The sequence below is a fragment of the Chelonoidis abingdonii genome, chromosome 3 (genome assembly GCF_003597395.2).
Source record: "Chelonoidis abingdonii isolate Lonesome George chromosome 3, CheloAbing_2.0, whole genome shotgun sequence".
Classification (NCBI taxonomy): Eukaryota; Metazoa; Chordata; order Testudines; family Testudinidae; genus Chelonoidis; species Chelonoidis abingdonii.
In genome coordinates this window covers 61,583,040-61,599,002 of record NC_133771.1, presented here as the reverse complement: position 1 = coordinate 61,599,002, position 15,963 = coordinate 61,583,040, and the positions used below count along the sequence as shown (strand labels likewise).

Below are 15,963 nucleotides of genomic sequence, written 5' to 3'. Positions count from 1 at the left end.
TACCGGTATAAATAAATTCATTTCCAGAAAATAGCAACATGCTGACAATTTGCAAACAGAAAGCGAAACTAAATTCATTGAATAAAATTATTTGTGATGAATTCTGGGTGGGATCCAGGTTAGGTGTTGCAATGGTGAGTGTCACGGAGCCTAACTTGTAGGCACCTAAGAAATCCCAGGGATAACACTGTGATCCACAAAGCTGAGTTAGGTGCCTAGGCTCCCTATACAATTAATGGGGAGAGACAGGCTCCTTAGATTGTGATCCACAAAAGCCAGCATGCTAGGTGCAGAGCCTCCTAAACTAGCCAATGGGAGATGCCAACCAGAGGGGTGTGGGCTAAGCCCTGCTCCGCTCAGAGATAGGCACCTAAGTCTGGGCTGCAGGGAGGTGCCTATCGGTTCTTGCAATGCATGAACAGGACTCTGGAATGAGGTGGCTTAGGCACCTTAGCGGCTTCTTGTGGGAATGAGTTAGGGCCCTCCTTTGCTGCACACAAAACAGCCATTGGAGGAGGAGGAGGAGATGCCTACCTTATAGCTTTTAACCCGGTGCTTAACATACTGACCTGGAGACACTGGTTTAATTCCCCCTCTCTCCCAAGTAGAAGAGGAGATTTGAAGAGGGATCTCCCACCTTTCAGTAGAGTGCTCCAGCCACTGAACTGTGGAGCACTCTGATGTGGGGCTCTCTCAGTCTTTCCCACTGAAGCTGTTCCACTATGGATAAATAACAAAAAAGTGACTGGAGAAGGGGGACTGGACCATACACACATGGGTACCTTAGGGCCTAGGCACTGGGCTACAGAGTCATTCCCACTCTGTGAGCCTAAGTTGCTTTGTGGGTTGCACCCTATTTACCGAGATATTCATATTATATGTACTGGAGTAGAAAAAGCCATAATATTTCCCTATGTGAGTCATGAGAGAAATGTGAGAGATGTTTTTGTATCTAGCAGGCCTTTAACATTGTCTGCACAACCAGGAATCAAACTATTCTTGCTTCAAAGCTGTTCTGTCAACGTTTGCTTTGAATTTTGAGTATTAATGTGACAGTGTTTTCTTAGGCGAACTTTAATCTCTGAACCCATGATCATATGGGTTGTGTGCTTACTATTAAGCAATTATTAGTTTGCAAATTATAGGCATGATGTGCTTCAGTGGCTATGAATTGTGTCCACCCATGTCATTTCAAAATAGCCATTCCAGCTCCTTAATTTAAGGCCTTATGATCTCAAAGGGAGTTTATGAAACATTGCTATGCATTCAAATTATATCCAGCTCTATTGTAACCTCAGTGGAATGATTTGTTGTAATGTGTTATTGAAGTTATTTGTGGGTACAACAAGAATGTTATGAAAACAAATCAGCTACTGCCCACATTCACCATTTGCTTCTATAATAGTGGGCTGCTTAAAAATATTAAATTGTCAAAGGGACCAGGGCTAAGGATGTTACTAATGATGATGGTAGCTAGGTGAAGCAGCAGACTATTGAACGAGTCATCTTTGGGAATTTGCAGAAGGTCTATATTCAGAACTACTTTGCAGTTTGGGCATGTTTTGGCAAAATTTGCAGTCTGCTCATGAGACTGTAGGAGGGAGAATTTCAAAAGCACTCAGCGCTATCCCTAATTCTGTTCCCACTGAAGTCACCGATGAAATGTCTGTATTGACTTCCGTGGGAGCAAAGTGCTCTTGAACATTTCTAAAATCTGGTGGGGGTTGTTACAGTTAGGATTAAAGCTGTACACAAAAGCATCTCTTGCACTAAACATGGGTCAAGCAAGCTTTTTCTTTTTGATCTCTGGGGATACGTTTAAAAAGGGCTTTAAATGGCCCCAGATTTTTAGATTTCTCAGACAGCAAACAAATAGTTAAAATGATCATGTGTCTGATTTTTGGCCTATTTGAAATGGGCATCTGTATTTAGCTTGTGGCCATAATTATGTCAGATGGACCAAAACCAGCTATAAACATCTTTGTGAGGTCATTGTTATCTAGTGTGAAAATCTGCAAAATTCAACATACCAAGCATCATAATTACATTTTCCCAGGAAACTGTGTCATGCTCTTTCTTGGTTCTTCTATTTGCTAACAGTGGAATGCAAACAAAAGGCTAAAGTCTTAAAACATTACATGGGAGAGGCACACACAAAATTTAATTTTCAGAATGAATTATGTGTGTATATTTTCTGAATTGTGTTCTTTAAAAATGGCCTCCAAGTGTATTTTATGCAATTGTGACAATTCAAACATTTGTTTTTATAAGTGGATAATCAATCATTCTTGTTGGCTTCTTGTAAAAACAACACCAACACCAAAAACAAACCGCCATGGAATGCAAATGCAAATGGGAAAATGCTGTCAGAGAAAGAAATACAGCTCTTGACAAATGAAAATAATTATGGTGACAACTCAAGCTCACACTACAACAAGTATTTGTAGTATATTGTAAGATTAGAAGCATTCAGCAACTAGTAAGGGAGATGTCATTGGAAACAGAATAGGTACTTGAAGCCATCTCTCCCAATCTTCGATACCTCCTGCCCATAGTCCTGCATCTCTCAATGTAGGATTACACTCTCTGTTTCTCACTGTTAGGTTTGGAGGAGATAGCTATTGGATGTGCAGTCTTTGGTCTCAGTTTAGTTTGTTAATGAATGAGGCAGGGCATTGTTTCAGACTGAAATTATTATTACAATTAAAGAGTAACATAATATATGCAACAAGACTGAACCAGATCATATGGCCCTGTTTTCGGAGGTGCCCTGCTAGGGATTTTAACCTTACAGTGTGCCCTGTGTCATAATCCCTCAGTCTCTCTGGGTTTAGTTTGATGTTCTCCTTCAGACCTCTTCTTTCAGAATCTGTCAGAGTCTGTTCAGTCACATACCCAAATGGTTGCTTCGCTCTTTCTCTTCTGGAACCTGCCACAAAATTCAAAGAGAATCCAGGTGCAGGAGTGTGCTGATAGGGTAAACACTCTTTCAAGAATAACACTTCCAGGACCTAAATGTTGGGTGAAATATCTTAATCCGGCAGCTGTTCCCCAGACAGAACGCCTACTGGAGTAAACAGGGCTTTTCTGTGAAAGGACTGCTGTATACAGGACAAAGATCCAGAATGAGGCACATGATAAAAACAATAGTGAAGTTAACTCTGAATCATGTCACATGTTTTTCTAACATTTTCTACAACCTCAGTTTCACGATGTTGCTTTTCTACTGTAAATTATTTATAATAAAAGTGAAGTAGTAGTAGGTTTGTTTAGGACAGAGACAAATTGAAGAGTAAAGTAAGAATTTGCTTATATTCAGTAACATTTGAAGAAAATAATGTTACTCTTTTATGTTTAAGAAAGCATCTAGGGAAGGTATGGAAAAAACAGGCCTTCAATTTTGGAGAAAGTACTACAGTCACTTATCAGAATCAGAATAGATCAATATTTCTGATTTAAGGAGAGATAATCAGCATGGCTATCAACAGCAAATACAATGAAAAATGTGATAGTATTTGTGAGGAAATAATATACTGTTTCAACAGAGAGGGACACAATTTACCCGGAGTACAAGAAAGCTTTCAACAGGGTACCTTTTTTAAAAGAAAAAAGTGGCCTCTATTTTTTTGGGCACAGTTTTGCATCTGTTAATAACTGGATACAAATAGTTCCATTGAAACGCCTGACCTATCTGATTTGCTGATGAAAAATTGCAGGCGCTGCATGATTGCAGGTGCATGTAAGGACACAACTGGAATCGGTTATTGAACAGTTGCTCTATCAAATCCATCTAAAGCACCTGTCAGTGTAGTATATATGCACCAGACTGCACTTACAAAGCATGTTTTCTTTTTCTTCTTCGTCCTTCCATTTTCTTTCATCCCTTTATGTTTCCGTGTTCCTATACAATAAACTGCAGTATATGCAGATGGATTAAATAATAATGGAAATTTACTTGTTTTAGGGTCCACCTGGTATGAAAGGAGAAAAAGGTGACAGAGTAAGTACTACCTTAAAATTAGTTTATTTATCACTTACTTTAATGTAATAAATACTGGCTTTTTAAAAGCACAGACAATGTACTAATATAATACTTGTTTTAATTATTAAGGGAGATATTGCTTCTCAGAACATGATGCGAGCTGTTGCAAGACAAGTCTGTGAACAATTGATAAATGGTAAACAACATTGTGCTTTTTCCTAGTTCTGTTTTCCATATGGCTAATTTAATAGCTCATTTGTGAAAAGTCAAAATGATTTAAATTTGAGATGAAAGGATCCTAGTTGCAAAGCATAACAGGAGCCAGTGTGTTGTCATTGTTATCTTGTGTACCACCGATCTGATGGAAGGAAAATGCACCACAAAATTGGTTCCTGAATCTGAAGGGCTAACTTGTTAATGAACTAATCGGTCACCTCTGGAGACCCATATTCAGATCGTGCACATGCCACAAAGGGAATGATTTTGTGCAGTCAGTTATGTCCCTGTTTTAGCACTGTCCATGTCATAAAGCCACCACACATTTTGGCATAAACCAGGTCTCACCTCTGAGAGGTGGAAGGCACAAGGCTGGAATGGAAGGAGCATTACAGGTATTAGGATTGAAGCATATTGTCACATGCTATCTGGGCAAGTGATGCACACAGGACAAATTGTGTTATGCGAGGGAAGAAATAATTTCACTGGGTAAGTCCCAAAATTCAGGCCCCCCAAAACAATATTTAATGGTTTTTGTTTTTACTTCATCCCCAAAGCTGACGTAGCACCCTGTAGCCCTAATGTGCCCCTACCTCCAGGCAGGAGTGATCACTGGATGATTCATTCAGTGGAGGATCCTCTAAGCTCCCTAGACCACCCTACAGGGAGTAACCGCAGAGTGCAGCTCTGTGCTCCACAGGAAGCGTAACCCCCCTGCACAGCTTCCTCAAATCATCTCTACCTCTTCCACAGCACAGCTGCCCAGCGTTTGCTGTTGGGAAGTCCCCCAAGCAAGACAGGGCAATATTTGCTTATGCCTTGTTTATGCAATATGGCATGTTCTGCTTATACCCCGATACTGCTGTTTTTGAGGTAACCCCAGATAGATACGGAATTGTGACATACTTATTTTGTTCAGCCAAAAAATATCAAATTGTGCCCAAGCAGTGTCATTTGTAATGGAACTACTAGGATGTCTTCTTCTGTTTTAGGTTCCCTATACTGAGCCTTCCTCTGCATGGTCACCATACTTCTAGTCAAGAATAAATAGCTGGGTCTCCCCTCCAGAACTTCTTGCTGCTTACTTGGACACAGCTGTCTCTCTTGAGCAACACAAACATTCTCTAGGAGTTAAATTTGCCCCTGTGACCAGGGCTAGCAGAGGTGTATGCACCCTCAGAGCTTAAGTGGGTCTTAAGTGATACATCGCCCGTGTGCAAGCCCTCGGCATGGGGCTGAATTTCATCTTCTGTTCCCTGCCACTGTAATATCTGTTCTTTGAATGCAGAGTACCCAGAAATGTCCATTTTTGATGGCTAGAACTGGATTTCAGATCATCTTTTGGAATTAGCTTTTGCTGTTTGCAGACTAGGAGAGAGTTCTTTGCCAGGTCTCAACCAACAAGGCTGTTGTAATCCAAAACTCAGTTTTGGTGGCTGTGAATTTTTATCTACTCGTGTCTGCTGCCAGAATCTCCCCTCTCCCCCTCCCCTCCCCATGTATTTTACATGATCATATCTTGCATTCATCTTAATCTGTGCATATGTTCCAATTCTCCACTATTTGGACAGTGGGTGGCGGGTGTGTGTATGTGTGATTTTAATGAAAAATTATTAAAAAACCCTTTCTTTCTCTTTAAAGGCCAAATGAACCGGTTCAATCACATGCTGAATCAAATCCCGAATGATTTCTATGCAAACCGCAATCAACCAGGACCTCCAGGACCACCAGGGCCTCCAGGAAGCGCTGGGGCAAGAGGAGAACCTGGACCTGGAGGAAGACCAGGGTTCCCAGGAACACCTGGCGACCAAGGACCACCTGGTGAAAGAGGTGAGTAGTGCTCAAAGAGCACATGTATGACCGTATTTCAAAAACTGTCAGCAGAGGAATGCAATGCAGCTGCATCGGCCAGAAAGGCCATGAAGCATATAGCTTTCCATAGCCAATTGAATTGCTCTGAAGGCATTGGTATAGCTGGTACAGTAAAATATTCAGTCTCTGAAGATAAGATCTAAAATTACAAAGATCTGCATCTACAGTACTTCTCTCTCCATGTGGTATTTATGGAACGCCAGTCACTGCCGAGTCTCAATGCTATCTCAAGAAAATATATCAACTTTATCAAGATATCTTAGTACAAAGAACATTCTCTTCTCAAAGCTATTTCTGATATTAGCTGCATCTTGACAGGCTACTTTTCTGAACTGGCATCTGGATGAGGGGAAAATAAGATTCGTTAACAAGAATGTGGGGTGAACCGTAGCTTAGTAACACTGCAATTTGTGTCTCAGCTGAAGCAGAGTAGTAGGTATATGGGAAATATATGATTAGATGTGCCAGTACACTTCAGCTGCTTTGAGCTGCTCTGGTGATGCAAAGTTGGTGTAAACTCAGTTTAAATGGCTGGTTAAGCCTGGGTTATAGCTGGTTTACAATAGCATAAGGGACCCAGGCTGTAACCAGTGAATCTGTCCCTCAGTTGTTCTGGCTGTTACACTTCAGAATGTGGACATAGTGTTGTGTTTTCTAACATAGTTTTTACTGTAAATATTTACCACTTAAAAGAAAATAATGAACTTCTGAATCCAGCTATACAATAACATTGACTTACACTATTTCATTAGGTTTTGAAGGATACATGAAGTGTATTTGTAACAGAAATGTACAAAGCTTGTATCCCTTTACTCTTGTTGGTAGATGTGTGGAATGAACTTCTATCATATCATGGGTACCTCAAAGATGTTACTATGTTTTAAGACAGTCTCTTCAGACCAGGTTGCCTCCGTACACTACATTTAAAAATCTTGTCTTTCAAACTGAGATGTTTGTTTCCTTAAAATATTTTCCTCATCCAAATTAAGACTTCCTAAATCAGAGATATAAAGCAATAAACTATTTGAAGTATATGTTATAATCAATGAGAGAGCATGAAAAAATATAGTTTTCTGACATGGTTTCTTTTTGTGTGTGTGGTTTTTATTTCCTTTTGGATCTTTAGGACTGCCAGGAGAGAAAGGTGAAAGAGGGATTGGATCACAAGGACCACGAGGTTTGCCTGGACCACCTGGTAAATTTTCTGTTTTTAATTTACATCAGCTTATAGAACAGTAGAAGTAAAAGAGAACAAAACTTCCTAGAAAGTCAGATTGCTTAATTGCTCCTTATAGCAAATAAGCATATGTTACTCAATGCACTGTACATTTTTGACATTTATTGGAAATAAAGTGAAATCCTGAAAACTGTAACTAGAAATAGTTTTTAGACATGGCTAGTTCAAAGTTGGCTTTATCATATAATTTTTTCTTCTGCCACATTTGCACATGAAAATATTTTTGATGAAAATACTGATTGAACCTTTATTGACTCAGTAATCAGGGGTTGATTCCTACTGAAATGAACATTTTCTCACTTTTTTCTTTTTGATAGAAACAAAATATCACCTGATACTTTTGGAATGTCTAGTGCCATTGTTGGATTATGTTTGCAGTTACCCTGATGTCCTTTAGCGGCAAAGCATAGCATTACTAGTCCAGAATATGATCCTTTCTCTGTTACTTTTGTTCTTTGTGTCATTTGATTTCATTCACTGATCATTTACTGATGTCTTGGCAGAAATAGTTTGGCTTTCTCATTGTTTCTGCCTTTAATTTACTAGTTTAAACATGATGTTTTCATTACAAGAGCCATAAGAAGCTTGCAACAAATTCTAGCCCCAGTTGAAACTCTACATTTCTGTTAACCATAATACAGCCTGTTCCAAAGAAAACATTACCTCATCTACTCTAGGGTTGCAGGGTAGCAGAATTAATGCACTCCTATGTTTTAATTGAAATCCAATGTGCTTGTCTAATGTAGTAGTTTCCCTTAAGACCTTCATATCTCACACAGAGTGGAAATAAACCAGAGAATTCACTGATGTCTTTAGCTTGCCTCAAACCTTGCCAAATCAGTTTCTGTGAATAAAGACCTTAAATTAGCCACACACAAGAAAGCAACTAGTGATGAGTCACATTTTGGTTCTCTTTGGTTGTTTCATTGACCACATGTAGAAGCCAAATATCAACGTTTTCTTACCAAAGGCTCATTCATAGTCTAGACGGCAGTAGTGTTAGTGGTTTATGACAGGTTGACTCCTTAAAAAAATTATCTTCCTTTTAATTCTAAAATTAGGTCCACCAGGAGAGTCTCGAACTGGCCCACCAGGTTCTGCAGGTTCACGAGGGCCACCTGGGCCACCGGGTCGTCCTGGAAATGGGGGTATTCGAGGTCCCCCAGGCCCACCTGGGTATTGTGATTCATCCCAGTGTTCTAGCATCGCTTACAATGGTCAAGGATTCCCAGGTAGGTTATTGACAACTTAAACTGTAGTCATTTTAAATAGCCTTCCCAGATGCAGAGCTGCTTTATGCAAGACAGGCCCGCTAGTGTGGACACAGTGAATCATTTCAGGAGCAAATGGTACTAAAACTGCTTAGTTGTAACATATCTTGGAACAGTTCAGTCCTTCTAACACAGTCAGGTCTTAGAGCAGCTGTTCAGATTGTTATGCAGACTTGTCTCGCATTGATTTGAAATGTGTTTAGCTTTAGGAAGAAAGTGATTAAAGTATACAGATAACTGGTTTTTAATACATAGAAGGATAGTAGATGATTATTTTGCTGTTAGGATTTAAATGACCATTTTCTTCTTCTTCTTCTCCTCTTCCTCCCTCCAATCTTCAGAACAAGGTTGAATACTCCATGTTTCTCTTGAAAAGTAAAAAGAACGCTCTGGTTGGCAATTTTTGTGTGTCTGTTTTTTGATCAACATCAGGATTATTTATACAAAATTAATACCTGACATTAAAATTTTCCGCAAACAAAAACTGTTCTCTGTTACAGTGCAAACAACTGAAAAACTCCACTATCCTACAATTTCCACTGAATTAAACCCCATGAGTCTCTGATTAGCCCTGAGTCATGTCAGCCTCCTGCTGCGAGAAGCAGTTTAAAACCATGGGCTGTCACAGGGAGTCAAATAATGGATGACAATGGCCATCAATTTCTGACTAATGAGAAGACACTAATATATTCTATACCTAGGATCCTGCAGGCCATTTTCATGAAGAAAGTCCAGGCCCACAGTATTGTTAACAAATTCATATGTGTGCACTGTAGCATTTTACAATTAGTGTATGTGATACTGATGTTGGATATGGTTTGCCACTAGCATACTGTGCATGTATACATGAAAATATATATGTATATATATATGTATACAGACGCAGTGCTGTTGGGTGTAAAAAGCCAAGTACTTGCACAGATCTAAGCCAAGATTCCTGTTTAAATGAAAAAGAGCTAAACTTGTACCCATTGTGCAGCAGTGTTATCCTTCCTAGTGAACAGCTATGTATACATATATAGATATATGCATATGACTTAACCATTGTGTACTTTAGTTGGATGACAATATATTTTTGCACAGCAGTCTGACTTTTTAAAAATTAACATCATCTTTGACCTGTTTCAGGTTCCGGCTAACACATTTTCTAAGTCTTCAGTGCTGCTTACAGTTTGAATACATGAAAAACCTGTTTCTGAGATGTTTGCGCACGTGCTTAGTAGGAAATGAGTGTGTATGGATATTTCACCACGGATATGGTTAAAATTGAACCGTGTTGGTCTTATATAATACTAACAACATTCGTGAATGACATAAGGACAATGATGTCAACTCATTATCAAGCCTGTTGTATTTCAGTAATAAAGTAGAAAAACAACTATTTTTAACATCCCCCCGCCCCACAGATCATCAGAAGCCTCAGTACTAAGGAGGCTTATAAAACTACTAACCAGCAGAAGTAACACCATTGTGGGATACAGATTTAACCTGATAAACAAGAAATGACTTATGTAAATAGTAAACTAATTATGGCTTGTAAATGATTTGTAAGGGATTGCGTCCACTAAAATCAGTTAACATCTTTACATTAAGCTTCTGCATTAAAGCCTGCTGCTGCTTGCTATGTGCCAGAATAACATCTTTGACTCTGTATGAAATCTACCTGTCTGTTGCTTGTGATCAACATGTCTGATTCAGGGCATGTGCCTTTTTGTATATGCAATCTTGTTGGGTTTTGTAATTGCAGTTCTAAATACTAAAGTTTTATAATTATTTTTCTTCTGTTTTGCTGTAGTCTTTGGTGTTCCTCCAGCACCAGCTGTAACTCAGTCTGTTACGAGGAACAGCATCAGAAAATGACATGTACTGCATATTGCCACTGGTGATAGTTATGTGTACATTTATTTCCCACCCTCAGAGAACATTACTAGAAGCCATTTTCTTTTTACGTAATCCATTTGCTCTATTAATTAATTATTTTTTAAATCAAATCCAAGTATTTTTTAGGTTGATTGAAGTAGATGTAAAAGGCTATTTTTATTTTTTAACAATTTATTGGGCCCTTGCATAACACCTTAAGACTATTTCTACAATGTTTCTTGTGTTATAAAGAGCTGGATCCTAGAAGGCCTTTCAAAACCAAATCTCATTTTTCTTATTATTTTACTGCATCTCCTGCTCTCACCCCCCCCCAAAATGCCATGAACAAAACTGAAAAAAACAATGAATTATTAATTTAGACATTTATTATATGAAATTAAGATTGAACTAACATTATGTAGCCAAACTAACTTTCATTATATTTGTGGATTCAAAGACATGCGATAATTATAATGTTCAATCAGACAACTATTTTCAACCAGAGTCATACGTACCTGAAAGTGGACCCTATCAACCTGAAAGTGAGCCCTACATAGTACCAATGGAGTCAGAAAGGAGAGAGGATGAATATGAGGACTATGAAGTTGAAATGCATTCACCAGGATTACCCTGAAAAAATGTGCTGGAAAAGATCGTTACCAAGAAAAGCAAAAACAAAACCATAAAAGATCTGTCTTGTTTTGTGTTTTTGGTTGTTTGTTTTTGTTTGTGCTATGCTCGCATATGCAGATACATACAGAGTGAGTGCATCCTATATTCTCCAGTGCTGCCTTCTCAAATCAGAAATGCACTCACATTTTGTAGGCGTATCATGCTTATGTGCGAATAGCAATGTATGTAACTATAGATTTCGTTCTTGCTCTTGAAATGCCTGTAAAATACTTTTGCTTAAAGTGGCTGCTTAGAACTTAATGTGTGCAGTCAGTTATCACAATGCTGCATTTTCTTTAAACAAAAAAACCAAAACAACACCAAACACCAAAAACCAGAGCTGCTGCAAATTTTCAAAGGCCTGTCTGCTTTAGCTCTACAGTTTCCCTCTTTTTATTGCCTGTTTGCAGTAAAGTCACATCACAAGTCTGCATTGTCTAATAAAAAGCAAACCAACTCCTTCTACATCATTGTCAATTTTTTCTGTCCTTAGTTATACCTTGCAGAGCATATATTGCTCTTATACATCTCTTTTAACAACCACAAACCTTAAGTAATGTAGCTGAAATCATTGTATCAACTGGACATAGTTTTATAATGCTTTAAATCTCCTTGTAGACTCATTAACACTTATGCCAAATTGCAGTCAATCCTGCAGAGATGGAATTGCATGTTTGTGTTGTATATTTAGTATGGATTTTTTTTTTCAGAATATAATGTTTCTTAGCTATCAAAAGCAGTTGGAAATTGTTTGCAAGACTATGGATATAGAATTGCTGCTTTTATATTTTAACTGCAAATTGTGAATTTCACTGCCTTATATTATTTATTTCTGAAACAAAGGAGGCATTTTTCAATAAAACTACTGAAAATTTACTTTGTATGATCATTTCTTGAATGGGTCTGTGAGGATACAGACTTGTAAGTTACAAGAATGAGATGTAACAAACACACCCAGACCATTACATTTTCTTTATTAACTCCTCCTGATGTTATAGTGACCACAAATTAATTTGGAATGTTACTAGTGTTAAAACAGGTCCCTGAGGCTGTGACGCTGGTTGATTACGGGAGGGTGGTGGAGTTTCTGGATTTAGTTGGCTCCCAGCCTGTAGGGTTTTGATGTAACTGGCAATATAATGCAGCCTGTAACACAGGTGGTGCAAAAAAACTGAGGCTCCGCGCTCCAATTGCTGCACCATCCCCCGTAATTTATTGGTCCCCATGAGATTAGTGGATGGGTCAGCAGATAGAAAGGCCACTGGAGATTGAAGCAGAGGAACAATGGGGATGAGAAAATTGCCGGATGCCTCAAAAGTACTCACTAGGTAGCAGACAGAGCGTGGCTGGTGGCGGCACCTGTTCCACACTTGGCCACGTACTCACTGTGCTCTAGCTACATATTTTAGGTACTTATATCCCCCACAAGTGTAGCATCTGGTTCAATGACAATGGAAGTGACTGGAAAGATGCCCAAGGTGACACAGGAAGTCTGTGGCAGAGCAGGGAAGTGAACCCAGCTCTCCAGGCTCGCACCCTCTCACCACTGGACAATCCCTGTGCTCTAGTGGGAACAATATAGTGAAATTATATTTGAAAGGGCTTAGCTTTTAAAAAGTAAGCTTTTTTCCCATTGAATTTTTAGTGCCCTAAAATGCAAAATATACAACACAGCTATGTAAACTGCCAGCTTGGTTCTATGGTAAATGGAATCCAATCAAGTGAAGTAGCAGAGATGGACTAGAATTAGGGCAGTAAAGTCCGTAATCTACTGGGAGTTTAGCAGGAGATATAATGAGCTGAGATGTTCAAAGGAAAGTCAAAGACATCAAATTCTTATGTTTGGTGTAACCCTTTGGTGCTAAAGGTAAAGCAGAGAAAATGTGGTTCTGCATTATAGTTTTCTATAATGCATTACTTACGACTTGCAGAATATGATTGATAGGACTTTAGAAAATTGACTGAGCTGTGTGTCTGTTGTGTATAAAATAATATGATTGGATAAAATCTTGCTTGCAGATTCAGGGATTACATGTATCCCTGGGGAAAGCTTACAAAGATGCCCAAATCTTCCATGAAGGTATTCCCATTTACCCACCAAATGAAAAGGCCCATAGCCAAAATATCTTATCTAAAGCACAGAATTAAAATTAGTTCTTTATGAAATATATCCAACGCCTGCCAGCTGCAGTGCACAGTAATGCCCATTCAGTAATGTCCTTTATTAAGACTGATAATCTGGAGACACAGAAGATTTAAGCATTAAATAAGAACTATGTTTATGTATAGTTAATACACTTTTATGATTTAATTCTATTCTCAGATCTGCAAGTTATTGCTTAAATGCATGGAAGTCTCAGTAAAAAATATGAGGGAAACAGTCAAAATGAGTGAGGATCAATTCTATGAATCTGAAAGAAGGATTTTGCAGGTAGTCATTGTTTTTCAGACAAGATCAGCACAGGGCTTCTTCTGTCTCCACAACAAAGGCTGAGAAAGAGCTTCTCTTTCTGAAACTCACTTTTTAAGAAAAAAGACACTTACCAGCACCTCTAAAATTTGGGGGAATGATATGAAATGTTTGGGCTGCATTTAAATGAGTGCTCACTAATGTGGCACAGCGAGAAGGAAGAAATTAAATAATATTTAAGAAATGTAGCATCAGGGGAATGACCCTCAGGATGGACTAGATAGCACTGTGGTTTTAAGCTTTAACTTCTGGGGAAATATGTGTGAAACGAAGCCATTCAGTTATAGAAACTAGAAAGACAGCGTATAAAGCAAATATAACAATCCTTAGTTCCTGAGAAATTCATGCACATAATGTGCCAATTGCACAGTTTATTTAGTTTAGCAGTTTTAAACAAGGGGATGGCTTAAAGACACACTTCTAAGCTCATCTACAGCTCTCGCTCTGTATTTTGGCAGTGACTGTGCATGTGTGTACAGGTAGACAGCCATGGGTTTCCACTGATCTGAGATTAGAATGGAATGTTTAGGGTGTGACCTTAGTGAAGAAAATAATTCCTCCGCCCTCCCCCCACACACACAGAGCAGATTCTTTGTTGCATTCCTGATACCAAGGATAGGAGAAACTGGAAGAGCCCTGGTAAGGTGTCTACTTACAATGGCTAAAATTGTACACATTGTGACTGTAGTGTGTAACTACTGGTATGCAAACCAAATAACTAAAGGCAAAAGGGGCACAGTGGCAAGGATGCACAGCTATAGCACTTCAACTGAAAGCCTGTTTTTCCCCTATTTTTCAGTTGCGTATTTGCAGTAATAATGATTTCTGAAGGAAAGCTGAAGGGACGCTGAAGTGACTGTGAAGCTAAGACACTTGAAGGAGAGGAACATAAAGGCATACTGATTGATTTTTGCCATGTGCATGGCAGACCCCACCATCTGCACCACATAGAGCTGCCACTGGAGCCCAGGCAGGCCCTTCTGGAGAAAATAAATACATAAATAAGTTACAGCTTGACATGGGTCAGCGGGGAGCCCAGGAACATTAATTCCAGACAGCAAAGTCCACTGCAAAAAAAAATAAAAAATGTTCAAGGGACTACACATTCCCCAAAACTCTCCTCTGCTCTAGTGAAGAAAAATAAGACATTGAGATCCTAACTGTGACGTGGCTGAAAAACAAAATCAAAGCTAAAATGGCCACAGTTCTACACCTCCTGGGAGAGAGTAGAAGCCCCAGGTGTTTCTTTGGATATAAATTGGATGACCCAATTTTTAATGGCATTTTGGTTTGGACTTCCTACTAGACTATCTGAACCTGCAGCATACTGATGATCAGTGGAGAACACTCATATTTCAAGTATCCAACCCCGAGGTGAAAAACTGGATTTTTGCAGCCATCAGGCAAATACAAAGTCTAAAGTGCCAAATTGTCTGTTCATTACAGCTAAAAGAAAAGGAGCTTTTCCCTTTGTGAAACTAATTTAAAGATGGACGGTCATCTCTTTATGTGATATACAAATCAGCGTGAAACATGAAAGAAAATTCTGTTTTCAAGATTTCTTCTCAGTTGGAAACCTGTTAGCCAACATTCACTTAAGAGCAGTAAATGCAGAAACATGGAGTCAATGGTGAATACATCATGAGCATCTGAAAATAAGAGACGCATCTTATTTGACTTATCTTTGCACTTCTTTTCCTGCATTGTTTGAGTTATAGGTTTTCACTCCACTGCTTTTGTTTTGTCGTGTGTTGGATAAGAGTAGCACTACAACTGAGTTTATTGTTCCAAATTACACCTGAGCAGATGGTTAAAAAACTTGGGGTGAAAGCCCATTGAAGTCAAATTTGGAACATTCATCTGGGGACATACAAGACTCCTCAGCAGAGATTAGTTGCAATGTAATGAGGAAAGGCATTATCGCCTGTATGAGTTGTGATCCACATTCTGCTCTCTGTCACACTCTTATTTTATGTTGTTACTCTGAAGTCACACCTGTGTGTAACTGAGAGCAGACATCTAGTTCTTTGGGCATATGTACAGAGAGAAATGGTTGGCCATCTTCCTCATCCTGGCAATCTGCAGTGGATTTGCTTTAAAGTTGTTTTTACAAGCATAGTTTAGCTCACACTTTTGCTTATAATATGTGACTGTGAAATACTATTTTTTCACCCCTCCCCCCCCCCCCCCCCAACAGTGGAATCCATTTATATTGACCATATTTTCAAGTTTTAAAACCAGATCCGTTTGAATGCTAGCCCTAGTGTTAATTTATTTAATGTAAAACTCAAATGCTGAGAGTCAGGTTTTCAGCTTATGTAAATTAGCGTAACCCCATTGAGATCAATAAACCTACATCAGTGTACACCAGCTGAGAATCTGA

The 15,963-nt window shown here is 38.9% G+C and overlaps 1 protein-coding gene across 5 annotated transcripts in view; it reads left to right on the top strand.

The window, feature by feature from the left end:
* The window catches only part of COL12A1 (collagen type XII alpha 1 chain), a 141,339-nt gene extending 125,587 nt beyond the window's left edge, over positions 1–15,752 (top strand). For 3 of the 5 annotated variants that reach the window (XM_075063807.1, XM_075063810.1, XM_075063806.1), the window contains 6 exons: positions 3,965–4,000; positions 4,112–4,178; positions 5,840–6,028; positions 7,197–7,265; positions 8,369–8,539; positions 14,380–15,752. In XM_075063807.1, the coding sequence (XP_074919908.1) occupies positions 3,965–4,000; positions 4,112–4,178; positions 5,840–6,028; positions 7,197–7,265; positions 8,369–8,539; positions 14,380–14,396 (549 nt within the window). In that variant the 3' untranslated portion in view covers positions 14,397–15,752. Of the gene's footprint in view, positions 1–3,964; positions 4,001–4,111; positions 4,179–5,839; positions 6,029–7,196; positions 7,266–8,368; positions 8,540–8,919; positions 10,940–14,379 lie in introns of those variants that run through there. The other 2 variants (XM_075063809.1, XM_075063808.1) reach the window with 2 other exon arrangements.
* The last annotated feature ends 211 nt before the right edge of the window (positions 15,753–15,963 follow it).